Source organism: Cygnus olor, chromosome 4 (assembly GCF_009769625.2).
Source record: "Cygnus olor isolate bCygOlo1 chromosome 4, bCygOlo1.pri.v2, whole genome shotgun sequence".
Lineage (NCBI taxonomy): Eukaryota > Metazoa > Chordata > Aves > Anseriformes > Anatidae > Cygnus > Cygnus olor.
Window position 1 is genome coordinate 46,855,555 of NC_049172.1, and position 27,004 is coordinate 46,882,558.

The window sequence follows — 27,004 nt, forward strand, 5'->3', positions numbered from 1 at the left end:
ATTTTAATGAACTAGAAAACCACCCAGCTCCTCTTAACACACTGCACTTAACCACGTCAAGCAGCCAGGCCTTGAAAAACATATTTTTCCTTCAGTGATGATTGTAGACCTCAGGTAAAGTGTTGAGCCACTAAAATGCCTTCTAAACAAAATATAAATGCAAAACCAAAATGATTAATCCTCAAATCATTTGCCCAAAATTGAAATAAAGTCATGCACTGGTAACTATGTTCAAAGAACTGTGAGAAAGCTACAAATGAAAGCAGAACATTTGCACTGACAGGTGAATTGCAATGTTAATTTACACTATGGGAGAAATACTGCAACTCCCCCATTACCTGTTTTCTAAAGATGTTTTGCAGTGTCTTGCTTTTGCATTATGTTATCAACTCAGAAGAAAAGTCCTTGTTGTCAGTGTATATTTAATGTTCGCTTTGTCGTCAGAAGTGCTTGAGTTGCAAAGCATTTGTGGATTTTATCCTCCAAAAATACTTTGCTTCTACTGCAGAATTCTTTTTGATATGCTTAATTTGAAAAAAATCAAATGTAAAGGCCCATAAAGATGCACCATGCCTTTTTACTTTGCCTTTAATGGAATCTCTTAGTGCTCCTGGTTTATCTCTTTGCTTCTCTTCTGCATTTATAATCCAGATGGTAGCAGCTAGAAGTTACCACAATTACCCAACCTAACTACTCACCACTTCTGTATTTATCATACAGTTAACAGGAAGTAGGATTATTAGAAGGGCATTAGGAAAAAAAATTCCTTGATCCGTCGTGCACTGTGCATTCAGTCCTGCGGTCCATCTAGAAAACGCTGCCCCTTTCACACCAGTCAAGGGCAGGCGCCAACTGAGACCTGATTGAGTAATACCAGATAGTACTTGTGTGTAATTGTCCTCCGCCATTACCAGTAAAACATCTAGCTCAAAATAAATACATGGAAGTAGTATGAAATTCAGGCCTAATTTTGTTTGATTATGCCATAAGCTCCTGTCTTTAAAAAGAAAGTAGTAATTTTTCCCCAAAATATGCATCATTAAATAGGATTCAAGAAATAAGCATGGCTCCATACTGCAAAACTAGCAGAGTTTGATTGGCATCATCCTTTAAAGGTCCCTTAGAAGCTGCCTCATAGGCACCACAGTTTACTGGAAGTCATCGAGTAGGAAATAAAAGGAACAGAGAAAAGAAAATACCCCCAGCTTTTTTCTTATTCTCCTAATTTCCTCAAAAACAAAAAAACACCACCATCAATTAGCTGAGGAGACTTCCAAGTAAGATCCCTCTCACCTCCGTGAAACCTGCACACCTGCGTGCCTTTGCAAATCTCCCCCGCAGCAGAGAGGTGCAGCAGGCTGGCAGAGAAGGGGAGCACTGGTTCAGGACCCCCGCATGAGGTGGGCACCCAGCTCCCGCAGTGAGCGGCACCACTGAGGTGCGAGCAGGGAGCGGTGCTTCGGCTGGGCAAGCCACCTCCCGCGCTCCTTACTGACCATCAATGCCTGACTGGGTGCTGTGCAGCCCACCCCAATGAGAAACTTTGTAATTAGTGACAAATTAATGACAGAACATTCAGTAGGTCTTCGCTAATCCTCCCACACGCTCCTTCGGGCAGTGTGTAGTACTTGCACGTGCCTTGGAGAATGACTTGCTCTGCGTGGAGATGTCCCGGCCAAAGGCACAATCAATACAGGCTGTCCTTGTCCATCATGGAAAGAAAAGGTGCTGTGCCCAGAAAGGCTGCCCAAGTGAGGAGCTGTTCTGCTGAGAGCACTCCTGAATTCAGAAACCAATGATCAGTGTGGAGCTCGGGTCTTGAACTAACCTCTGAGAATGGGCATTTTTTCAGTGCTTCACAAATCAGTAAAAAGGGGTTATGAGCTTCGCTAGTGGATTTGACTCACACCCAGCTACACCAAAAGCTGTCACCCGTAAGGACCCACTTACAGGAGAAGGGTATTTACTCAGGTATGACACCATGAGAACTGGTGCATAGCGATGTTAAGCTCATCAGAAGACACCTTGGAGGTGCAGAGCTGGGGTTACTGCTAATAAAACACAAGTGCAAGTCAGCAGCTGCTCCGCTAACCAAGTCACGTTTATCTGCACTGTGCTGCGTGAGGATTTGGCTTGGTGGAGTGAGAATCTGTCTTCGCTATGATCTTCTTTACTGTGTGTTTAGATAGGTTTTATTTTGCTCCCAGAAGTTTCTGAGAATTTCAGATTGGTAAATTATCCTCACAGAAGACCTCGGAGCGTTCAAAATGTGTCTTCTGTGTCATCACTGCTTACCTAACAACATACATTTCTAAGTCAAATGCAGTACACTTACTCTGGGTAATTTCCATTAATTCTTAAAATATTTTTCATGGGTATGTTATTTTCACAAACATCTGAATTTAAGTTACAGCCTTCCTTCAGCATGTAATATTCAGCATTTGAAAGTCTTGGTTGCATTCATTACTTCACCCACCAATAACAGCTTCTCTCTTTTCCCCCCTAGGGCCGATGTATTAACTTCACCCGAGTTCAATCTCAGTAGAGGAGGAGAAGAGGATACAAGGAGGAAATACAGCCACATTGCCACTTTTCAACCAAGCAGAGAGAACTGAGCACTGCCCTGTGTTTCTTGGATGAAGCCTCAACTCAGAAGGTTTCTGCATTCCCCCCTCCCAGGAGCCAGCATTGCTGTGCCAAGCCCTTATGTTTCACCACCGTACACTCCTGCTCTGTGACTTGCGACAGTGACAAGCAGCATTGACTTGCATGCCTCTGCTTTCGTAGAATACAAAGGGCGAATACAGACAACCAAAGATAATAATGTTTTTTTACTTTCGTTATTTTTTTAAGGACTACAGATTCTCAGGACATAATGTGCTTTAAGCAGAGATGCAGAGTTTCTCAGATGTGAGGATGGCACGTGTTATGTAAATAGGGACTGCTTGCCAAAGGCGGAGGATAAAGCTTCCCACCAGGCTAAGCAAACGCAAGAGTTCACTGCCTCACAGCGATGTCAGATCACAAAACCCTTCCGAGTCTCCCATCGCATTGTGCCTTACGGGAACCTTCTGACTGGAAATCTTGTCATTCTAACACTGAAAAGTGCACACGCATGACAAAATGTAGACAGGATGCCTCAAGGTATTGGTAGCAAGCAAGACTTTGCCCTTTAGTTTTTGAAGACACCTTTCTTTCATTATGCACCCGGGACAGGAAGAAAATTAATAGAGCGTTATTCCACAGGAAGACAGCCTGTAACCAGAGATCTTGAGCGGAGTTGGAGGGACTGATGCTTCAAGACCTTGACACGGTGGCTGGTGTTTTTTTTCCCCTTCCTGCATTCAAAGTTCAGTAGCGCATAAAACATCATCATCTATAAACATACCTAGCAGTAGTAGGCTTATGTATTATTTTTTTTAAAATTAAAAAAGCAGTAGCCACTAAGCTGGTATCTCAGGGTTTTTCCCCCCCGCGAATCTCCAAGGGCTCTTCAGCGTCACAAGCCAGCAACTCTCTTTGCATGAGAATTTCAAAGTTTAATTAATATAATTAAAGGCAACAGCAAGCAGCAGCCTGTGAAGATTTTGCTCATCTTTTTTATGCCTTTTGACATTGAATGACCTATTACTGTATGTGCATTACTCGGTTTTCAAGGGGGCACCGAGCATTGGTTGAGATTCAGCAGTGGAAAAAGACCTCCTTCCATCAATTTAGAAATTAAATTTACAGGAGCGCCGGCCATCACAAAACATTGACAATGTATGTATTATAATTTTTTAGAAAAACCAGTGTCGTGTCACGTCGACGATGCCAAATTATGTTAGCGTGAGCGGAAACACTGTGGGGGAGGAAGGAGGGAGCAGCTGAAGAAAAAGGCTCAAATGATCCAGTCACTTTCGATACTGTACTTCAGATGCAAAATGGATATTCGAGTCGAAACCTGACAAAGCGCGCCTGCTTTGATGGGAACTGGTATAGACAATGACCAGTGGCTGGGTCAGTGGGATGTCTCTCTGCGAGCAGGGAGGCTTATCAAATGACACTAAAAATAAGTTCAACAACCATCACGTTTGAGGGGAAAAGGCGAACATTTCACATTTGGTGGGCATGAATGTGTGCAAGATGGAAAGAGCAATGCGATGCATCCTGGTCTAATTATCTCCTTTGTACTCTTCACCGAAATTGCAAGGGACATAAATAATTCTTTTGGTTGATGTCCAAGTTCATGGCATCGCCCAAAGAAGCCTACACATGTATCCACTCGCTTACATCTTTTGCTTGAGTTTATTTATGTCACTGGTAGCCTCATCATCAACAGCCATGTGTGCACATTATGCTATGAATAAAACGATTACCTAAGTTTGCGATCATTTCTTCTTCTTCTCCCCCGTAGTCCCGCGTCCTCTTCACAAATAACACCTTCAGTTTGCCAGCTGCACAGCCATCCTTGACCCCAGCTTCAACAGACAGACCACCATCTTGCGGCATCGCACGGTGTGCCGGAAAGCCAGTGGCAGCCCAATGCGGGGGCTGCTGACTGTCCCACAATTATTTAAGACACATCAGACACCGGTACGTACAGTATGCAGCGTCAGTAATGGAAGCAGAGCGATGAAGCACCCACAGAGATGGCTCGCCGCTACTGTACCTAGGGCAACTGCAGCTCTGATACCGATGGCCGTTGGTTGGGGATGGTCTAGCACAGTGGGGTAACAGAAACTGATTTTACCCATGAAGCCCATCCATCAACAAGTCCTTAGTTTCTATCAAGCTACTGACTAAACCTCTGTGTCTCCTCCAGCTAAACTTGAGATGGAGAACCCAAACTAAGTGGGTTTGCTAGGATGCAAGGCATTCCACATCATTCCCCACAATGCTGTAGCAGTCCAGGCAGAAACACTTATCTCGTCAGACAAAGTTATGAACACCTCTGCTCACTTTTACTTATTTTTCCTCCCTTTTTAATGTAAATGCCACACTTCTTTTGAGTTAACTCTGGAATTTTCAGCTTGCATTTTGAGCAGCGTGTTGCATAACAGGAAAACATGCAGATGAAGAGGATTTTTTCCTCACATGTATCTGTTGTCTCTCAGAGAATATTTGTAACGAACAGAGCCACAGAAATGTAAATCCACTCATAATCTTTTGTCCTCTATAGCTGTCTATCCATATTCATTAGAAACTGTGGAATGTGCAATTTTTCACAGAATGGCTGATACCAAGCAAAAACGTATTTCAGGTATCTACAATGATTTTCCCTTCTAATTGGCATGATATTACACTATGTTACACTTTCTATTTAGCTGAAGATGATACCCTTAGAGTTTCATTATTATACAGTGCAGAATATCTGTCACAAATAATCGGGGGGGGGCAAGAGGCACAGGGTAATAATGTTTAAAATCCACTGATTCAAACTGACACAAAGTAAGACTTATCTGGCACGATAGCTTAAAATGCTTGAGAAAAATGTAATGGGTAGGTTTAATGCAGTGCGTCCCTTGTACTGTTTCACACCTTGGGTATCTCCGTACAAAAAGACCACGTCCTGATAATGGCTTTTCTATTTGAGCCTGCCTAACCAAACCTAGTAGCATCTTGAAAAGATAAATTAGCATGAGTAATCCAGAAAACTGTCTCCTTAGAAGTATGCATAAACAATGCTTTAAGAAGATGCCGACTGTTACTTCAGTATCCTATTTTTATGTCAAGGTGATCCTCAAAATACACATGGACAGCAACTATGGGCAGCGGGTGAGTGGTGTGACCCTTCACGTGTTAAACTGGTTTAGGAGACTTAAGGTGTTAGAAAATTTGGGGAGAAAGAACGCATATTCAGAGCACCCCTTCCCAGGAAGGAACATAGTTTTCCAGGAACATGAGCTCCTTGTTCCCAGTCCTATCAGGTGGCCCCAGCAACCAGTCTGTTAGAATGCCATTCCAAGGCAGGCTTTGGAGATGCCCGCGCGTTCCCTACGTGCCACGCTACCGTTTGCTTCCTGTCACCAGTGCTCGGGACATCCTGGCTTGGTCTCCTTTAGAGAGAACAGAGGGTACAAAACATGCTTTTTACCTTGCAAAACAGCACGCTTGGCTGTTTTATGTTGTAAACATGAAGATTAACACGGAGCAAAGAAAAGAATAACTCTTAAAATAAATAAATAAATAAATAAATAGTCCTGTTCCGTTGCAATTAAAAAAAAGAAAAAGGTTGAGAGATGGCAATCAGAGTGGGTTTTCTAATGAGTGGTACGTTACTTCATCTACCTGCAGATGCCTTGTACTGCACAGGCACTGGGCATTCACTTGTTTCCTTATCGCTGAGATACAAGTTCTGCCTCGGGATCAGCTCTGTAAATGGCACACATCTTGCTCACAAAGAAAACATACTGCGGATGTACAACACGAGGCACAGCTATTAGGGGGTAGGAAGTGCCAATTCCAGGCGATGAGAAAATCTAAATAGATTCTCACATAGATGCCACCAGCTATATTGAAACCTGTTTCAGACGCAGTATCAGGCAACAGGAAAAAATCTGAAATGTTAGGAAAATGGAAAGTTGGTTTCACTGTCTTCGTGCTAGATTCCCTGGTAATCCTAGATGTCTGTGAGTGCTGTTCACAGGCAAGCTGTTTAAACAAAACTGGGTCTCCGTGAGGCATAAGCAGCACTCTATAATAATCTCTGATTTTTTAAAAGATTTATAGGTGCTCCTTTTAACTTGACCACGCTAAGAGAGAGAACGCACGCCCCACCACATATAAGAATATCGCCAACAAGAACGACATGTTGCTGAAATATTTTTTCCTGAAGAGCCATGTGCAAAATGCATAGAAATACCACCAGCCAGCCTTGAGGAGCTCCGTTACAGCTGAGAGAAAGCAGAATTTATATCAATGAAAACAGTACTGGGGACAGCAGAATATCCTAGATATGACAAGACTGTTTTTATTTCATACATTCTGATAACAGGAGAATTTAATTGGCTGGAGTTAATATGAAATAAAATGAAAATTAATTTTAAGGGTTCCGTTTTAGTCAGCTTTTAATTTGAGAACTACAGCTTTCATCAAACATTAATCTGCTGGGCTTAAACAAAGGGAGACAGGTCAGGCTGATCTTTGTAAAGGGTAAGGTGAGGGAATTTTCTTAAGAGCCACGATGCAGGTTCATTCTGAGTCACAAACACTGCATGAAAACCTGGGCAGCCTGGTAAAAATTCATGCTGGTATTTTTCTTGCAGGAAATTACCATGCCGCATTTCTCCTCATCTAATCGCCCTTAATACGACATCACAACTCTGTATTTTACATGTTGATATTTACTTAACGTCATCATATTCAAATGTTCTAACATGTATGCATTGTGGATGCAATCCTGGGTCTCTTTTTTTTTTTTCTTCCTTTTTTAAAGGCGAAAAATAACATTATTTTTAACAGTCTCGGTAAACAGCACCTCATGCAAGTCATGTTTATGTCCTTTACCCATAATTTTGATAGACTATGAACACACAGTTATCCGGTCTCTTCGAAATTAGTGGTGACATAAGACTGCACTGCTCATTGTTTTCACTTTTAAGCATGTCTTTACAATTCAAATCATGTTGATGTATTAAAAAAAACAAGTGGAAGTCACCGGTAGGGTAGGTTTTACCTTTCACTTTTCCTCCCTGCACGTGGAAAAGGACTAGAGGATTTCGTGTTCTGTCACTTTAGACAAACATAATCCTCCTGCAGCTGGAGAAGTATCTCTTTTATTCATCTCCATTTCGTCTGCAGGGAAGGGTATAGAAACTGAGTGCTATCAATTACGTTTTTCCAGGTGGGAAAAATGCACATTTTATCCTGCGGTTATTGACTGCTACCTCACAGCTAAAATAACATTGGTCTTCTGCAGAACAGTTTTCTTTTTTCTAGCTCATTGGGAAGCAGCAAAGGTGCCATCACCATCTGTCTTCAGATTTTAGCTCACTGGAACTTCTTGCTCACAAGAGAAGCCTCTGACGAGAATTTTGGAGGCTAAAGCCCACGATGTTGGAAGGTAGGGCCTGACTCTGACTGCTCCCACTTGTGCCTCACACGCTGCTGAGGGTGCCGCATCTCCCAAGCAGAGGTAAGGGCCTCCCGGGGTGCTCTGCAGCAGGCACATGCCTACAGCTCAGTAGCTAATCCAGCAGTGCTGATGGTGCAAAAGCACGGTTGACTTCTCCGTCCTGTGGCCACTGTGGATTGGGAAGCACACCAAGGCCCAGAGGATCTCCCAAGAGAGTTGGGAGGAGCACAACGTTAGAGTAATGCGACTTGGACGTGAGGGCAGATGGCAGCGGTGCATCTCGTCAGCCCCACATCGATGTGTACACATGTTCACAGGCAGTCCTGAAGAAAGTCCTGAACCTGTGCAGGAATGAGGACAGCCAGCAACAGGCTCCACAGACAGCAGCTTTGACAGCAGCCTGCAGCTACACAGAGGTTTCCTTTTCAAAGAGTAATCTGCTTGGTGGTGGGTGCCACAGAAAGGGTAAATGGTCCTCTGGAGTCCAAACTTTCAGCCTGTTCTACACTATCAGCAGAATGGGAATAAATAATGGGGTTATCCATGGTAGAAGCCAAGCTTCAGCATTACAAGACAGAAATGTGTCCTTTCATGAGGCTGTTAGAGGGGGTTGTAGGTTTTACTGTTGTTTTCACCAAGGAGGAAAAGAATCCAGCCCAAGGAGCTGAGTTTGAAAATGATACCATTAAAATGGTAAACATCTGAAGTCACCAGGAGATGGACAATTTATACCAAGAGAGGAAAAAATTGAAGCAGGTAGGAACTGATCAAGAACTTAAGAGATTACAGTAAGCGAGAAGTAAATGTAACATTTGCTAATGAGCATTTTCTAAATACCTCTTGTGCTGTTACAAAATTACTTTATGTCAAAATTTCTAGTAAAAGCCTTATTAGACCTGGCATGTACTATTTTATTTCACAAATCTGTTTCGCATTGGCTCAATTAAAATTGTTATATATTTTTGGGTCTTGTGTAGGTGCCATCTGTTTAACAGTACAAGTGGGTCCTGTGATGCACTTGTAAATTTTCTGCTGCGATAATTTTTTTAATATAATGAGGGACTTTGGATACAAGAAACCGCCTATATTCGATGATTTTTTAGTTTTTGGCAATAAACTTGCAATGATTCTTACCGTGTTACAAGGATGGCTCTGCATCCTATGGAAAAGCAAACAGTTGATCTACATGTTTGCACCGAAGTCATATTATTTAATTCACACTTATTTTTTTCATTTGCTTTTTCTGCCTTATTTTGTAAATGAACTTATCTTCCCCAAAATGGAATCCATAGGAATGCTCTCAGCTGATTTAATACGGCTGTAGCTGTTGCCTTCTATGGAGCTACTGGGACTTGTTGAAGTCTTTGCTGAATAGATGGTGAAGTGCAAGTGTTGCAGGACTGCGCCTGGCTGTCTGAAGGACTGGGTCTCTGCTGCTTGTGTCAGCATAGATTTGCCCATTATTAAATCCTCTTTATGGAGAAACAAAACCTATCTGGCAGCAAGGGGCCACAAAGTCACCTCCAAGCCCAAGGAGCTCCGTGGTTCCTTGCCTCAAAGGTATTTCCATGGGGGCTGACTAGACTGGGTGCTGTTCTGGGAGACCACAACCCCACAGGAGCCCTTCCCTGCTCACTCATCCCCTTTGCTGATTCTGAGCTACGTTACAGAGGAAAGCGAAATATTCTCCTACATGAGATTTGCTGGCAAGTTGGTGACTTGGCTTTTGATGCCAGTGTGCCAGCAACAACCTGAAGTGGCAGAAGCAGCCAGGCCCAGCAGCTCTGTAACCTTTGGAAAACTTGGCCTCAGGTGTCCTGGGAATGAGGACACAACACACACCAAAACACCCAAACACCAGGGGAGGCTTGCAGGGTAGGACCGACCCTCACCTTGCCCACAGCAAGAGCCATGAGTGAAGCCAGGACAGCACAAGGGGCCCGGAGCTCCTGGGGAAAATCTCGCTGCACCCAGAGCTGCACCGGCCTGATCACGCCAACCATGCACGGCTCAGCCACAAACCCCATCCCGTCTGGCATGCGCTGCCACTAGTGCTGATGCCAAAGCTGGTTGGAACAAAACACCCAAGCGTCTCGTGAACATGACTGGGAAGAAGGATGCACCTTTTTGAGGTGAAATGCCATCTGCACAGAACTGGTTTGAGTTTAGTGATGCGCTCTACAGCAGAACAAAAAAACCTGGGGACAAATCTCCTGTGCAACAACATTCTTATACTTTGAGTTTGTTATGACTGTCATTAGCTCTCACTATTACACCACAAGCACTGAAGTGCTGTTCCCAAATCACAACAAATGACAACAAAACTCCAAACCCAACCCATTAGTCAGTTTCCCTTTAAAAAATGTAGCCTCAAATTCTTCTGCTGAAGTCTCTGTTCAGTTTCAGGAGAGCAGTATTCGCAGTGGTGACAATGCTGCAGCTTATTTTGAAACACTCAATTTTGTTCTGCAGTCCAGAGAGAGATGCCAGATTTTAAGCACGCCAAGTATATATGCAGCAGTTCTCTTCTCCCTACAGTGCAAAGAGCTCAGCTGCCTGCAGCGCTGCTCAGGATGCTCAGCAGGGTAGTTCCCAGTGGGCACTGGAGATCAGAAAGAGAACTAGCTCACTACAAACCTTCAGACACGCTTTACCTTGGTCATCTGTGATGCCCTTTTTTTCCCCCTAATTTTCCTTGCGTACCCACTGAGGCTTGACTTGCTTACAGTGGTAAATGTGTTTTCCTTCCAAGCAGACTGGGGACAGAGGATGCCCTGGTGAGCACCAGTGGGAGCACCAACACTGCCAGCCTCCTGGCACTCCTAGAGCAGAGCCTTCTCTGGTAGCAGAAAGCAAAGAGAAGTTCTTCATCATGTCACAAATTTTCTAAGATACCATTAGAGAAATGGATGCACCTGCTTCTCGTCTGTTTGTGACTTTTGCTTAGGAAATTGAAATCAGCTGCAGAGAGACTCCTCTTTGACTCAACAGTCCTATAACTCACCCAGGACTTCTGGCAGAGCACTAGTGCTGCCCCTTATTCCTCCAGGTAAGCTTCTGACACCCAGGGGAACTTGTCTGGTCTGACTGTGCTGCTACACAAAGCATTTTATTTACAAGGCAACCAAACACCAAAGCAAAGAACATGGACCACTGAGACATACTGATGCCCCAGAAAGCATTCCACAAGGCACCCCGTGGTGCCTTTCCTCCTTCCAAAAACTGCTCTGTGTTACCCATGCACTGAACAATTCCTGAGTACTTGGGACAGCTGCTCAGGGTATTGTCAACACTCTGAATATATTGTATGTATTGACAGAACTGCAAAATGCTGATTAAATTATGTGCTTTAGCCAACCTGTGTAGGGAAAATTAATTGAACTGCAAAACTGATGGGTTCAGTGCTACCTTGTTGGAATGGGGAGGCTGGGCTATGTAATGCTTGATCTCCTCTTATTTGATTAGGCAAATTAGGAAACAACAGTGTGAAATGCATTATTGTACTAATATGATGTCCAAAATGTGAATCTCATTAGAGCTCTGGCCTTGATGCTTTTTGTGTTGATTCTCTGTAAGCTGTGAAAGAATAAGCAGGCCAGAAAGATGTATTTTTCAAATTACATTGGAATTGCCCAGTAGTAAATTGTATTCTGAGGCGTTAGTCTCCTCAACATCTCCTTACCAAAAGCATTTCTAATCTTCTGGAGAAAACATCTCTGGATGCAAAACATTCTTGAAATGGAGGAGCCACCAGGTAGATGAGGATGGAGCCAGAGAGCATCACCTCTTGATGTAAACTTGCTTAGAAGTGAAGGCTGCTGTGGAGAAAGGAAGCTTTATGGGGTGAGCCCCTTAGGGTAGCACCGATGCTGCAGCTGCCCCAGTGGGTACCTGAGCAGTCAAAAACCTCCTTTTGCAACACTGGGTAAAACTTATCTCAGTGAAGGTACAGTTAGTTTGGGAGAAGGAAGGGAGAAATAAGTGAGGAGAAAGGCCTCTCTTGGAGAAGGGCTTGGGAACCCTGCTAAGACCAAGCGTTCGGCACTGGAGAGGGCTGAGCCGCTGCGACGGCTGCACCCACGCTGCTAGCGCTGGCTGCAGTACCCCCTCGCGACATCCGCCTCTTCCAGGAAAGGTCTGAATTCAAGGTCACTCCGTAATACTTAGGGAAAACAAACATATGGTATAAAAGTAAAACAACACTGCATTTCATCTGAAAGAGGGTTTTATGAGAAGAGCCAGTTCAGATATAAGTTGGTAAAGGGTCACTTCACAATATAGCCCTTTCAAATTGCAGTTCAAACTCAGAATTAATTATCCTTTCGCTGTCTTGGGTTTTCTTTTCTTTTTTGCTTCACATTAACTGCAGCTGAAATTATTTTAAAGCAATGATCTTGAACGTCATGTCCTTCAGCTGGCCCTGAAAATCCATTTTCAATGGAAAGCCTCCTTTCTTTTCCAAGATTTCTGTTAGTCTATAAAGCTCATCAAGGCTCTGGTTCTCTAGGGGTGTCATATGCTCAGATAATACCCAGGTGCCTGCTGGCTGGACCACTTCCAAGGTACTTTATTAGCATGAATAGGCCAATCTGAAAGCGGGTTAACTCCTTCGGCTTTCAGGGATACAGCGAGAGTCCTGCAGCAGCAGCGCGCTTTGCGCGTGTGTGCAGCTACAGCTCCAAATTCTGAGTCATCGAGTTGCGAGATAAAAACAGAACATCAAGGGCACTAAGAATAGGCTGAGAGACACCAGCCTGAGGAAAAAATATTTGTTTTCCTGCAACGATACCTGTAGAGAAGGTATCTTAAGGCCAGAACTATTCAGAAGCTCCCACACTTTGCAAATGCCACATTCTCCCCTCCTGTGTTAGCTCTGGGCACAGCAGAGAAACAAGGTGGCTTTCCCACATGCAGCCACCGCAGCTGCATTTCAGGGAGCTATTTTCATCCCTCAGCTGCTGGCGGCCCCCAGCTAGAGCTGCAGTTTAGTTATGGCTGTCAATGGCAGGAAAGGCTCTCACGGCCACCAAGCCAGCAGCACCACAAGTCCGCACACCCCAGCACAGCCCCAGGGCTCCTAAGTCATGCTGCCACGATGCCGTGTGGCATGACGACACACCACGAGGTAAGTCTCAACACAGGAGGGGCATGCTGGCTCCCTGTTTTACCTTCTCATTTTGCATGTTTTTCCAGAGGAGGGGAAAAAAAGACCCTAAACGTATTGCACAGGTGATGGTCCCAACCCACATCAACCGAGTGCACAAATGTGGATTTTGGAGCTGGCCCCAGGCTGGAAAACCTGCCTCTCTCACTGCACATAGGGAATGCTTTCATTCAGGTTCCTGCTGCAGAAAGCTCTGTGGCTTTTGCCTGGTGCCAGGGTTTCCCAGCAGCACCGTACGGGTCTGCTCCGACTCTCTCTGACCCCCGAGCTCTGTCTTGTCAAGCAAACGAAAACCACAGCTCCAGAGCTGCCTTCAGCCTCTTTCTGCATCTCCCCCAGCTGTGAGGCGAGGAGGGCAGCCTGGGCAAAGCTCAAGCCAGGCTCAGCAGTCCCCAGGCTGCGTCCCCTCCCAGCTCGGCTGGCTGAGTGCACACCTGCGGCAATGTTCTGCCTCCCCTCCCCAAAGCCAGCCCGGCAGCGGGTCTGCAAGGAGAAGGTGACTCCTGGGGATCACGCAGTGCAGAGATTTCCCTCACCCTTCCCTACCCAGCAGTGGAGATTATTCATGATTCTTGAATAACTACTTCAGGCAGGATTTGCAGCAGCTTTCAACCAAAGCTCAGCACTGCAGTTTGGGAACAAGTGGGACATTATCACTGACATCAGCCCCCAGCCTCTTGAGAATGACTCCCTGTCAGCTCGGTGGCTCTCAGGACTGCAAATGATTCTGCTGGGCAGAGGCTGGCCAAAACGTGGTGCACTGGACCTGTTTCTTCTTCTGCAAGCCTGACCGAGGGGCTTGCTGCAGGAGCAGCCACAAGGGACAGGGGACAGAGGCGCAGGGGCGTCACAGGGACATCCTGACCTTCAGCTGCACCGACAGCCAGCAGGCTGGGAGTGGTTTCCTAAGTGACTCACAAATCTCCTCTGCCCTAGCGCTGGTCTTGCCAAGGAGAAATCTTGTTGGCACCGGCCATCGCTGCAATACATTAGATGCAATCACTGGTGACGAATGTCACGCTGCTCTGCCACTTGGACATGTTCTGAGTGCTGGCACAACCTGTGGTCACCTGACGAAATGCAGCAAAGAGCGGTGTGGAAGAGAAGAAACTGAGACAAGGCTTAGCTGCGGGTCCTTGTGGTTGTGCAATACACGGCTGACAGCAGACCTGGCAATGAGCAGTTCCTTGGTAGCACAAGATACTGGCTTTTCCTGTTTATGTTCCCCAGAGAATAAGAAAAAGGACTCATACCAAAAAATAGCAAGTATGCTGAAAGGCAAAACATGGAATTCTGGGGTCTCCTTGTCACCCCTGGGGTACCTAAAATGTTCCTAGAGACATACTTTTGCTCAAATAAACCCCATATATCCACAGCGTCCCCCTTACACAGGCTTCCTCATTTTTTTAAGTTTTAAATCACCTAGCTGGAGATTCAACACAGGAGCTAAAGAGCTCCCGTGTCTTGGAGGAGCAAGGGCACATGCTCAAATATTTTGAATAATGGCAGTCCACGCTCAAAGTCTTCGCTGTTTGTTTTCCCTCTGCTTCCATCAGGGCTGCGTTCCCAAATGCCTCTTGTCCTACAAAGCTGGGGGCAGAGGCACGCTGTCACAGTGCTCAGTTCCCTACGTGTCCTGTGCCCATCTGAGTGCCTCCTGCAGCACGCTGCTGCTGGCTGCTCGGTAGCATGGCCGAGACGTCCCTCAAGTTCCAGGCTCCCCATCTGCTTCCCGTCCTGCCAAGCAGATCCACGCAGCCCTCCTCCATCCGTAAGCCTCTTGCTGCAGGAGCAGAAAAGCCTGCTTTCTTCTTCAGGGTGTGACCTGCCATATGGGAACCCAAAAACCCGAGGATGGGGCTCTCGTCTACACTGCAGGAGCAGCTGGCACCCTGTGCAGGTAGGAGCAAAGGAGACATGCCGGTGGCACAGGAAGCACTGCAGGTCGCGCTGCTACCCTCCTTTACTCCAGCGCTTCCACCAGTGACAACTCCGCGGCTGTGGCACTTGTTCCCTGCTGGTTTGGATGTGAAGCCCTGCGTCCCGGTGCTGGCACACTCAACGTGCCACATCCTGCCCAGGGCAGCTCCGTCCCCCGCTGCAGCGCGGGAACGCGGCTCCTAACCAAGGCACAACCACAAGCCTGCACAACAAGTGCTGTGGGACTTTTTTTTTTTTTTTTTTTACACTAGCTCTGTTTATATCCACAATAGATCCAACAGTAAATAACCCTCCTCCTTTTTTTTTTTTTTCTCTTCTCCGCATCCCTTTCTCTTCCCCTACCATCTCATTTCTCATTATCATGAGCTGGCTTCACTGACGAAATCTTTGCCTAGAGCACAGGATAATTTTCCATAAAACTGCATGTGCGATATTGCCAACATCTCTGGTGTCTTTTAAACTTGGTCTCCTCCAACAAATACCCAAAGGGAAAGCCTCAGCTACCACGATTTCCTCAAACATAAAGAGGAAGGACTAACTGAAGCATCTCAGGCAGCATCTAGTTGCGTGGCAACTAGAAGAAAATGTTGACCTCTTCTGATTATTGGCTTTCTTACCTAGAGACAGCAGGTGAATACATAAGAGAGGTCTTATTTGGAGTTTTTTTGGCCAGGCGCTGTTCTGTAACCTCGTGGGGTTTCTGTGCCCTCCTCGGCACGCAGGGCTTGGGGACGAAGTGCCTTCGCCCTGCCCACACTCAGCACGCAGGGTGAGGAGGGGCTGTGTCCCCGATCGAAGCAAGCAACCACGAAATCAGGCAAAGCAACTGAGCATGTGAAGATCCTGTCATCACACGCTTAAATTAAGAATGGTGAGCAGATACCCTTGACTTTCCCGTGATTTGAGAAAACTTAAGCCCCCTGCTTGGAGCTCCAGCGCTTTGCTTTAGAAACCAATGAATTGGAAGGGGCCGCTGGTCACGTAACCAAGAGAATGATTATCGGGGTGCTGCACCCCTTTCTCTATGACTGGCTCTTCAGCCCACTCACCACAAAATGGCTGAATTGGAGGGAGGTCTCCTGTTGACCAGGAAAACACCACTCATGGGCTAGTGGTATGGCACAGAAAGGCAAGCACCCACCTGCTCCCTGCAGGTAATCAACCTGGGAACATGCCTCCTCCTCCTCAACCAAAAACTGCTAGGAGGACATGCCACAGCATCGTCCCCGTGCTCTCCTACCCTTCCGTAAAGAAGGCTTCAGTGCCAGCCCTGCTGCAGGTACCTACTGCTGTACGTGCTATTGATCGTGGCTGATGCTTGATATGGAGACCTGTGTCACATTTTAACCAGACACAGTTAGCCTATTTCCTCCAAACACTAACCATGAGATATGCTGTGGTTCACTAAGTCAAAGAATGGACAGAAGAGGTGACAAGGGCTCTAGAAGGAGGACGAGCCCAGGGACCACTCACTCCACCATCTCTGATCATCAGAGTTAGGCAGACCAGTTGTTCCTAAGGCCTAAACAATACCTGAGCAGCGGTAACAGTTCAGACCAAGCACCCATCCAGTCTAGTTTCCTGACACATGGCAGACTCCCCCCTAAGAGTATAAACACAGAAGAATATAAGAACGGTGCAAACACATGTATTTTCCCTGCACACTCTCCCAGGCCACAGTTACCAGCTCAGCAATGCCCTGATCCAGGGACAGGGATTTTTACATACCACTGCTGAGGTCTCATGGTCTCACCCCCACTCCTTCATAATACAGTTTTTCTTTCATTTCCAACATGCAGAATTGGACCATGCAAAATTAAAAATAAAAACCAGGGCATTACCTGAAAAAAAGATTGTAGGGAACAGCTGTTAATTCGAGCCACCAAGATGCATACAATTTGAATAAAATACCATCCCACAGGCATCCTTTAAAGTTTTATAAACCAAAGATCGAAGCCAGTTATATAGGACTGCTTAAGGCCAGTTACCAGGGTTTGAAAGCAAGGGGCTGACAGCACAGGACCTTTCCTTGGACAACGTGCTCACCTGCACCTTGCCTGGGGGCCACAACTGAATTATTTTTCAGAAACAACACCATGAAACATTTCTGAGGAGATTTTTACAGTTTATGTCATTTCTGAGGTCCTGTTGCAAACAGAACTACATCCACGCAGCATTAACCAAGAAGATTTTGGTACGGAAATGGCTTTCAGAGACTGATCATTTTGCAGGTTTTGCTTTCAGGAAAGTAAGGTAAATATATTCTGCAAAAGGTACTTTTACAAATGAGGCTTTGCTGCATTCCTGTTTGATGTTCATTTTTAACTCTTCCCACATCGGTTCAGCTATTTTGATGGCAATTAATAGCAGCTTCCTGACAGCCTGTTTTGCTGCTAGAAGCCCTCCAGAACAGATTCCTGAGGATTTGTGTGGACTATTCTCTGCATCACCTACACACAGCTTACTGCCTCTGGTGCTGTGCAGGGAAAGCTGGTGCAGAGCCTGATGGCAGCTGGGGGGCCTTGCAGTAATCAGCGGTTAAGGAGGTTGTAGTGGGCACAGCACACCACGAATCCCATCCGAGCTCCGCTACTGTTATTTCTACCTGCAAGATGCAGGTCAGAAAACCCAGTGCTTTGCTTTGGCTGCCCCTGGTACTTCCCCAGAGTCCCCCTGGCCGTACCCAGCTGCCAAGAGGCAGCACCAGCGCTCAGGGCACGGAGCACAAGAGCAAGCTGCAATGTACATCCCAGACCATGCAAGGTTTGCTTTGGTACCGAGGTACTGAGCTTCTAGGTGAAGCACACGTGCTGCCATGTTCTGCGTTCAGGATAGGAGATCATGCTCAGTGCCCCCGGTTCCTCTAAACCACGCTTTGTGGTAATTCTCTGCAAAGTGACAAACATATGGACTGCAGGACTTCTCTGAAACTAGCCCCTAACATTTTTGTATCTGTAACTAAATCGAACCAGCTGATGGAGTGGCTTTGCTACTTCAAATAATTTCATCTGAACAGACCATCTGGTAACCACCAAAAGTCCCCCCCCTCCTTTTCTTTTATTATTTTGCAGGGCAGTATTATTTGACACACAATGTTTGCGTCCAATCCAGCCTGCGCAAGTCAGCTAAAGACTGATTTCTTTGGCTCCTGCAATTTGCTCGTGCAGCTTCAGAAATGCTGAAAGCTTCTCTTCAGAAAGGGAAGCACACCATTTCTACTTTTCCTTGTACATAAAAAACGGCATAAAAGTATTTTTTCAGGCCATTTTGTTTTCTTTTCTTGAGAAACACCTTTTTCTTATAAGCAGATGGAGAAGGAGGTGAAATTTTTGCGTCTAACAGGAGAGCAAAACTGAGCATCGCAGAAGGAAAACACACCCTGGGCAGCGCATTTACTGATCGCAGCCCTTGAGACCTAGTGTCTTGGGTTTACACGCACTGTAAACTCTTTGGTGCAAACTCACTGCTTCAAATCACCAAAGAAAGGCTGCCCCCTTTGGTTTGTAAACCAGGAAAAACTGACCGCTGCCGAAGCATCACATGGTGTGGAGAGGCCAGCAGCACAGAATTAGGAAAGAGCTGGCAAGCGTGAGGTTTCCCCAAACACGTTGAGGAAATATGAATCCTTGGGAAGAGTGAAAGCAAGTTCAAGCCTTCTGCAGGACGGGGATGTCCTGGAATGCAACTGGAATGGCTCCTGTCTTCCCCTGCTCCCCCAGGGACACCCCAGGGCTGAGGCAAGGCCGAGAGGGGGGCAGATGCCCCATCTCGAGGAACTTCCTCACCTGTACAGAAGCGACAAGGACTTCTGGAAGCAGCTGATGTGATGCTGGGTGCCTCCAGCACCCAGATGTTCCGTCTGGGTAGGCTGGTGGCACCAGGTGACAGCACTGCCCTCAGACCGCAAAGGCACCCACGAGGTCAGGCTTTAGTGACAAAATGTCTGCAGGACAATGAGACTGCATTTATTTCTATTTGTTTCTCGTTACGTAGCTGCTTCAACCAGCAGCTGAAGTTAAATAGGACTGGCTTAAAAGGTAAACATTTCTCACAGCTTTCTCATCAACTATATTAAATATAGTCATAAAAAAAAGCCCCACAATATTTTCTGTATTTGCTGAAGGATGACGTCCCTCCTTGCCTTAAGCGTGTGCCAGATTACTCATAAACCTGGACCATATGCCACTGCAATTTACTGATGGGCCCAAGCTGTTTTGGTAGATACAAAATCCGGGGGGATTAGGGAGGCTCGATCCATGCTGAAAACAGAGCAACAGTGGTGGGGCAGCTGCTTGCTCTCTTTGCTCGCTCTCAATTTAGGTCAGCTGCCAACAGCCCACCCTGACTCGTGCTGGAGCCGAGCTGGGCCACGCTGCTGGGGCACCCACGCCCACAGGGCGCTGCCAGAGCTGAGCTGAAGGGCCTCGCGTCCAGGCAACGAGGCCTTGCTTCCTCTCGTCCAGCAGCCCTGCTAACTCCCTGCTCATGGTTAAACCCAGTGCCTGCACACACCTGGGGGCTGCGGGTCAAGCCCACGTGTGGCTGGGACCAGAGCAGTCACCTCCCAACAGCTCCAGCAACGCTCCCCTGGGTAAATCTCGCTGGGGGCCCATCCAGAATGTGGCCAGCACCATTGCTCTGGTTTTATTTCCCCAGACCAGCAAGGGGGCTGCTTGTCAAGAAAGGAAGGACAGAGTCCGGCTCAAAGTACTGCCTGAAACATGGGCCCCTCCTGGGCAGGTACCAGCACAGAGGAGCTCAGCCAGACCGTGGCTCTTGGGCAGTGCTTCAGCTTCCTCCTGAAGAGGCTGCCGCTCACGTGAAATATCAAATGACACAAATGACTGCTGATTCAAGAAAAGCCCATTTAATTCCAGTGGTATACACAGTCCAGTTGGCCCACACAGCTACATATTCAATAATGTCCTCACAGCATCGCTGGAGACTCTTTCCCCTCCCCATTATCTCAATTTTTTCTTTCCTAAGCGATGAGCTCCTCCTTGCTTACAGCTGCCCCCCATGATGAAAGGTGCCACGTGTCACCCAGGAATTACACAGCACTGCAGGGAGTGTGACAGCAAACTGCAGTCAGAGAGGTGGGTGCGAGCACCCCACGTTTCTCCACCCAGTTGAGTGGCTCTCCAGGGCGCAGCTACCATGCATGCAACTTCAAAGCTGAATAATCTGAATCTTGCCTGCACAATATTCCTTCGCTGGCTGTAATTTGGGACTGCAACTTCTGAACACTTGCAAGACCCTCGTGCTAACAGAGCTCAACTCAATTTCCAGCTGTTGGAGCTAGCAGAGCGCTTCACTCAACACAGTGGCTTTGTAACCTCGCAAGTATCGGTCCCACCCACAGATTTCACTGCTTGGCGCAAGTAGATCTAAGTGCAGCCATCGTTTTTTTTAAGAGATCACAACTGTAACTTCATATTCCTCAGCCTGACAGCCAACACGCATCAAAAGCTACTGAGTTGTACCTGCCAAGCTTTAGAGGTAGGTGTGACGGAGCCTGACAGCTAAAGCTTCGATCAAAAAGCCCCAGCTCCAAGTTTTGTGCAGCGTGAGGCAGCTGCAGGCTTGCAGCTGCACCACTTGGCTGCTCCCTCTCCTCTGACAGAGGAAGCTGTCCTGAACCTTTGTGCCTTCACTTTCAGACCCTGACGTGGAGGGAGGACCAGCACCTTGACCCCTCCAAGCCACCCACCACACACAGCTCCAGTGGCACTTCAAGACCTACTCCTCCCCTCCTCAGGAGGCTCAGGCCCCCGTTATACTGTGTCCCATCTGCTGTAATGAATATTAGCCCTAAATCTTCACTTAGGCTAAAATCCTTTTGTATCAGTATGGCAAAATAGAGAGTCTCCATTGCTTTGGGAAAATGAGTCCTGTGCATTCAGCAATGGGTTGCCAGGAGTTGAGGACTGCAATGTCTGATTGAAAAGGCCTTTGTTTATTTTCCTACAGATTTGTCCTCCTTAACTTTCTTTATCATTGCCGTGTCCCAGAGTGACCCTGACATGCAAATGCCTTCTCTTCTGGGCCAGGGTGGCTGAGATGGAATACAGTTACTCCCTGCTTCTCGCACCCAGATGTGCAATGCAGATAGGGTTTGCAGAAAGGGACAAGGTCTGGCTGATCATAATCATTTACAACTTTTATTAAACCCATTTTCCTTTCTAATTATTATAATAGTTCCCAAAAACATCATCCGTGGACTTTAAGTGTCTCATTATTGTGTGTTTTAATGAAAACTGTGGAATTATCTCGTGCTCACTGCCACATGGCCCCATATAGCAATGACAATGCTAAATAATTTTTAAAAATTTATAGTTTACAAGACGTATTTCCCATCTGTGGCCATGTAGTAGCTCCCAAATGCATTAAATTTCATTACATTAACAACACCTCTTAGAAGCAATTGGCTTAACTCCACAGGATGGTTTTATAATGACCCGAGAAGTGTGTTGTAATGTATACACATGTTGAAGATTAACAGTATCTGAGTGCTACCAAAGCAACTCAACTCCACGTTCAAACCAAGTGCTTTCATCCTTCAAAGCAATGCAATGCTGTTCAAAGTACTGATCCCATTAACACAAAGAAAAAGAAGTTCCTTTTGGCACTCTGCAAAAGCTCAGCCCGACAAGCGGAGCTATGACAGCAACAAAAACCTGTGGAGTTTAAAGTGTAACGTCTCAAACATGATTAATCCCTGGGGTGAGATTAGTAGCAACTTCTTCTTCCCTGCTCTCCCCAGAGACGTCCTCTGTTACAAGGCAAAAATACACGAACTGTGCCCAACTTAAAAATTGATTTTGGGACGGAAGCCAGACCAGATGGTTAGAAAAGCTAAATACCGTTGATTTATTTCTTACCCTTTACGAAGCAATATTAGAGACAATGGACCTTATCAGAACAAATGAGAATAAACATGGGGATGCAGCCTCAATAGAGAATTAACAACCAAAGCTACCAGCTTCTATTATGCAATGATTAATTCTGAATTTGTGCAAGTATTATCAGCAGAAAATCTCTAGCTTTATCTATCGAAACCAGTGCCAAACTAGACAACCTTTTAAGTCAGTGCTCTTCAATTTGCAAGATACCTCAGAAAAAAAAAAAAAAGAAAGAAAACAAAAGTGCAGAAAATGCCAGGGTTTGTGCTGCAAAGTCAGCTGGAAAATCAGCTTAAAGACCACCCTGCTCTCCAACCCCAAGGAAGCAAAAAAAAAAAAAAAAAAAAAAAAAAAATACCATGACAATGCCACAAACCAAAAGCCTCTGCAGAAGGGAAGCCTGTGGGTCCTCCCCAAGAAAGCCTCTGAGACGCAGCCCCAAGCCCGACACCCTTCCTCCCCCCTTCCCACCAAAACAAGCAGCTGGCCGCTGCCCCTGTGTGCCTCAGTTTCCCCACCCAGAGTCCGTCGGGACCTCCCCGCTGGTGCTGCAGCGTGGCCAACGCTGCCTCTGCACAGCTCCCCAGCCCGCTGACAGAGACAAAAGGCACGAGATGCTATTTCCTACGTTGTGACTATTGGGTACTCCTTGTAAACAGGTTATATTCATTACTTAACAAATGTTTGCCACTGTCCTGTATCACCCTCAGGTTCGACCAGCTCTGCAGAGAGAATATTCAGCGCTGCTTAACGGCTGTTGGCAACAAGAGGAAATGGACTTTCTGATGGAAATGTTCAAGGCCTGTTATTTGTGAGATGCAGCTGAGATGGGACGTAATGAATTTAGCCCTGTTTCGCTTCATTTACCGTAGCTAACACATACAATAAAAGTTTAGTTTATATCTGGTGCTGTCATGCATGAATATCTCATTATAACTGCAAAGACTTTTTATTTTTATTGGGGCCCGTAACAGCACTGTGGTATGTTAATTATCAGCGATGTAACAGAAATGCAGCAAGCTTTCCTTCCTTCCACACGGGCTAAGGAAAACCAAGGGGGCCTGTCCCGGGCCACTATTTCAGCTGGCATGCTTTATTAGATGACAGCAGCAGTTAAGAAGGATGAGATGCAGAGCACGGAGCAAGGGCAAGGAACTCACTTCCCCAGAGCACCAGCCATGTCCCCTCCCTCTAGACCATGCCTTCACTGCCACCCCGGCAGCTTTCGCTGCCCCTTTCTCCCTCCTTCTTGTCCCAACACGTGGGCCAAGACCAGCGGGGAAGACCCCTCACTCCACAGGGAGGTGCTGCCGGGCTGGGGCCAAGGGTACCACGCAGACTCCACACCTCTAGCGCCTTTCCTCTAGCTTTCTGCCACTCAGAGTATGACCTCTTTTACAACAAAAACATACTGAGATTCATTTGTTTAACTAAAGGGTAGGCTGCTGCGGCCCCACTTGGCTTGGGCAGGGTCTCAGCACACTTCAACAGCTCACAGCGTGCCTGGAGATGTACGTATGGCACCACCTGATGAGGGTACGCTCTTTTCTCCAAAAGGGAAGGGGACAAGGCTAGTGGGTCACAGTCCAAGCAGACACCAGCACCAGAAACTTAGCAAGTGTGATCGGATCTGTTTTAGGATATCCTGGTCTGCTGAACATCCTGGATATCAAGAAAGCTGCAGTCCCACATGTCAGACTCATCAGTGGTGAGACCACAAAGGCGATGTCAGTCCTGAAATGTGGCTAGCAGGGAAAAAAAAAAGAAAAAAAGAAGCAGCAAGTCATCCTATCCTGCCTTTGAAAGAAGCCATTTCCTCTGATGCCTGCCCCACTAGAGACATAGGCACAACTGGTGGTGCCAGTAAGGCCACGTGCTATGGCTTGGTGACAGCTTTTTAGGAGTGTTGGCATTTTTCTTAGGAGAGGAAGAAAACCAGGACCTCGCTAAAAGCTAGGATTTGTTTCACATTCAGCTCCAGGCACAGGAACCAGCTGTTTTCTACCTCTATGTAAAAGGACTTCTTTGAATACAGCTTATCTGCTCATGGCTTCCATGAGGTCACATTTCCCAACCCTTCCACAACATCCCCGAAACAGAGCCAGAGAGAAGCAGCTGGGAAAAGGTGGAGAACTTTTAAGGAGTCCCTGCAAAAGGCACGCACTTCCTAAACTTCTGAGAAGCTGGAGGCTCACTAAAAAGGGGACAACAGTGAAGGCACACAGGAAGGAAAGCCAAATGTAGAAAAAGACACCCACTGCTTAGCCAGCATATGCAGTCAAATACCAGCCCACAGAAGACTGAGATGCTTATTAGGTAACATAATCATTCAAACCAGATGTCTTTTACAAAACTGAATCCTTAAAAACATTCAGTGACTCTTCTTCCTTTCACTAACACTAATATTCTGGAAAACTGCACACTGAGTGTTGCTCAAACTGTTAGCGCTCCAAGGGCTGAGGTTGTGGTGAGTCACTGCTGCATGCCGTGACCTTTTGCAAACCCTGTGCAGAACTGAGCAATCAGCTGCCATCAGAAAATCAAATAAAAATAATTAAAAAAAAATAAAGTAAACTGTTCTTTCTTTGGGGCTCCCTCCCAGTGTCAGGACGGAGCTTAGATCCGGTGCAAACAAGTGCAAAGCTCCTAGAAGCAGTAACTTGTGGCAGTTTTCCACATTTTTGCCCGGAAGAGAAAAAGAAAGAGCAGCGGCTGGTCCCGTGCTCTCCTAACCTAGCAGAAAGGATTCTGCCCTGCAAGGTACACCAAACTCATTCATGCTGTTCCTGAGAGGTTCAAAGTTGGACCACAGAGACCTGACCCGTCGAGTAACGATTTTGATTGAGTTGCTCGCTTTGCAGTAAGGCATTAAAAATCTGCAGCTGAAGCCCACGTGCTCACCCAGTCAAAAATAACCTAAAACAACTTGGAAGGATTGACAACTTAGTGGTAATGGAGTGAGCAGGCTGCCAGCTGGATGTGGAAAGCTTAGAAATCCTTCCTTCTCTCGCTGAAGGAACACCAACTGCCAGGCCAGCCTGGGATGACTTTGCAGGCCATGGTTCATCACAGGGCAGCAGTGGAGCAGGTGCTCCCCTGGGGGACAAGAAGGGACTCCCATGCCACTTGCCATTTTGGCTTTTGGGGGATTAGCCTCTCTGTTGAGAGCGGAGCCTTCCCGTGTGGGTTCAGGTCCTGCTGGCAGAAGGGAGACCCCAGTGTGCAGGCGTGTTCTGTTTATTCAGCTCCTCGCCAAGCTGGAGAGCTGGGACTCCTCCCTGACACGTGGGGCCTGCGCCGCTCCTGCCCCATAGCAATGGGATGGATGTGGGGTCGCGCCCCCAGCCCGGAGGTGGTGGCAATGCAAGGGGTTTGCCAAGCGTGCAGGGGTGGGAGCCTCGATAAAGCTCCACGGCTCCGGACAGCAAAACAGGAATGTACTTCACTGCTTCTCATCAAACTTCTCCAGCCTTGTTAATGCTGTCCTGTCCTTTAACTGCAGCTGCGACTTACCACTAAGTCGCACTGCTATTCACAGCTCATTTTCTCCATTTGGCTCCTTTAACAAGTCTCCCTGCCAAAAAACAAGCAAGGTCTGAGCTGCAATTCTTCTCTTCCTGACCTCTTCTTTCCTTCTTCAGTTTCAGGAACTTCCTTTCATCAGGAGGGCTTTCTAGCCTTCCACCAGCATGATCTTGAACCTGCTCTCAGGCTGCAGGTCTGGTGGTGCGGTGCTGTGGCCAAAATGCACTTACTGCTCCCACTTCCAGAGGACTGGCTCTTGACCCAAGTAGCACCTGGCAGCAGAGGGTGGCCCCGGGCAATCCAAGATCCCATCCTGGGCAGTTCATCTGAGAAGGACTGTGGTAGCAGTGGGGAAACACAAGCTTTGGCAACCTTGGATTTCACTAGACAGGAAACCTGATTTCTCATGGCTTTCTAGAGTTTAAACCATTTAGTACAAACATACTACTTGTAAGTACTGCACTTATTCAAGTATAAGGTCCAGACTGCAACAGCTTGGCACTAGCAGAACCTCATGTGTTATATTTTCATGTGATTTTACCTTCCCAGTGCTTCCAGTTCAGTCCTGGCTGGTTAGCAAGTCTAACTGATTCTTTTAATCTTATCCAAGCTGAGCAGGGAACTGTCCCGAAGTTTCTCCCATTTTATTTCTGAAAGTTTGGCTCCAAGTTTGTATTGACTTGTGGATACAGCCACGTAAGTTTGAAGCCAGATTTGACATTTGGATCTTTGATTCACCAGAAAGTCAGAAAGCTCTCTGTGCATACATTCTGTATGTGATTTTACACAGCAGTTACTATGCCTAAGGTCAGCTCTAATTTACACTCAGAAACTTGCCTCCAGACTCGCATTTTACAGCTTGCAGCATACAAATAACTTGACATGGGATAGGAACACCTGCTTTTGGGATCTGTGGTCATGGAAAGGCTCAGGAGATACAGAACTGGCAATATATGCTTTTGGAATGGACGCCGAAAACTGACGGTTCAAAAGTTCAGGTTTTTGACTCTTCAAAGGGAGCAGTTAGGACAGCTCTTAAAATGGTACACGTAAAGATGGAAGGGAATACAATTTCTCCCAATGGCCTTGTGTGAAAAACAAATCTAATTCATACCATATGAAAGTTGCTGCTCTTACAATAAAGCTGTTGCCAAGTTGCTGAGAAATGGTGATGGAAGACACACTGAGCACCGCTGCAAAGACATTTTGAACTGGTGACTGCTCAGTGACTGCTGCAAGCATGCTCTGCCCTTCTCCGCTGCTCAGATTCCTGGTACTGCCTCATAAGAGAACAAAGTTTTGCTGTTTGTATCACCTACACAGCACGGAGGCTTGGTGTAACAGCTGTGATTTGTTTTGCATGCCTTGCAGGCCACAGCTCATGCAAGTCAGAAGGCTGCAAGCTGGAGACTCACA

General features: G+C 46.5%; 1 protein-coding gene and 1 long non-coding RNA gene across 4 annotated transcripts in view; one reads left to right on the top strand and one right to left on the bottom strand.

Annotated features, from left to right (window-relative positions):
• The window catches only part of ANTXR2 (ANTXR cell adhesion molecule 2), a 112,683-nt gene extending 108,321 nt beyond the window's left edge, over window positions 1–4,362 (top strand). For both annotated transcript variants that reach the window (XM_040556671.1, XM_040556670.1), the window contains one exon: window positions 2,507–4,362. In XM_040556671.1, coding sequence (XP_040412605.1) covers window positions 2,507–2,545 — 39 coding nt within the window. In that variant the 3' untranslated portion in view covers window positions 2,546–4,362. The remainder of the gene's footprint in view (window positions 1–2,506) is intronic.
• LOC121070056 overlaps window positions 1–27,004 on the bottom strand; it is a 91,635-nt gene that overhangs the window by 55,608 nt on the left and 9,023 nt on the right. The gene's annotated exons all lie outside the window — the stretch shown is intronic.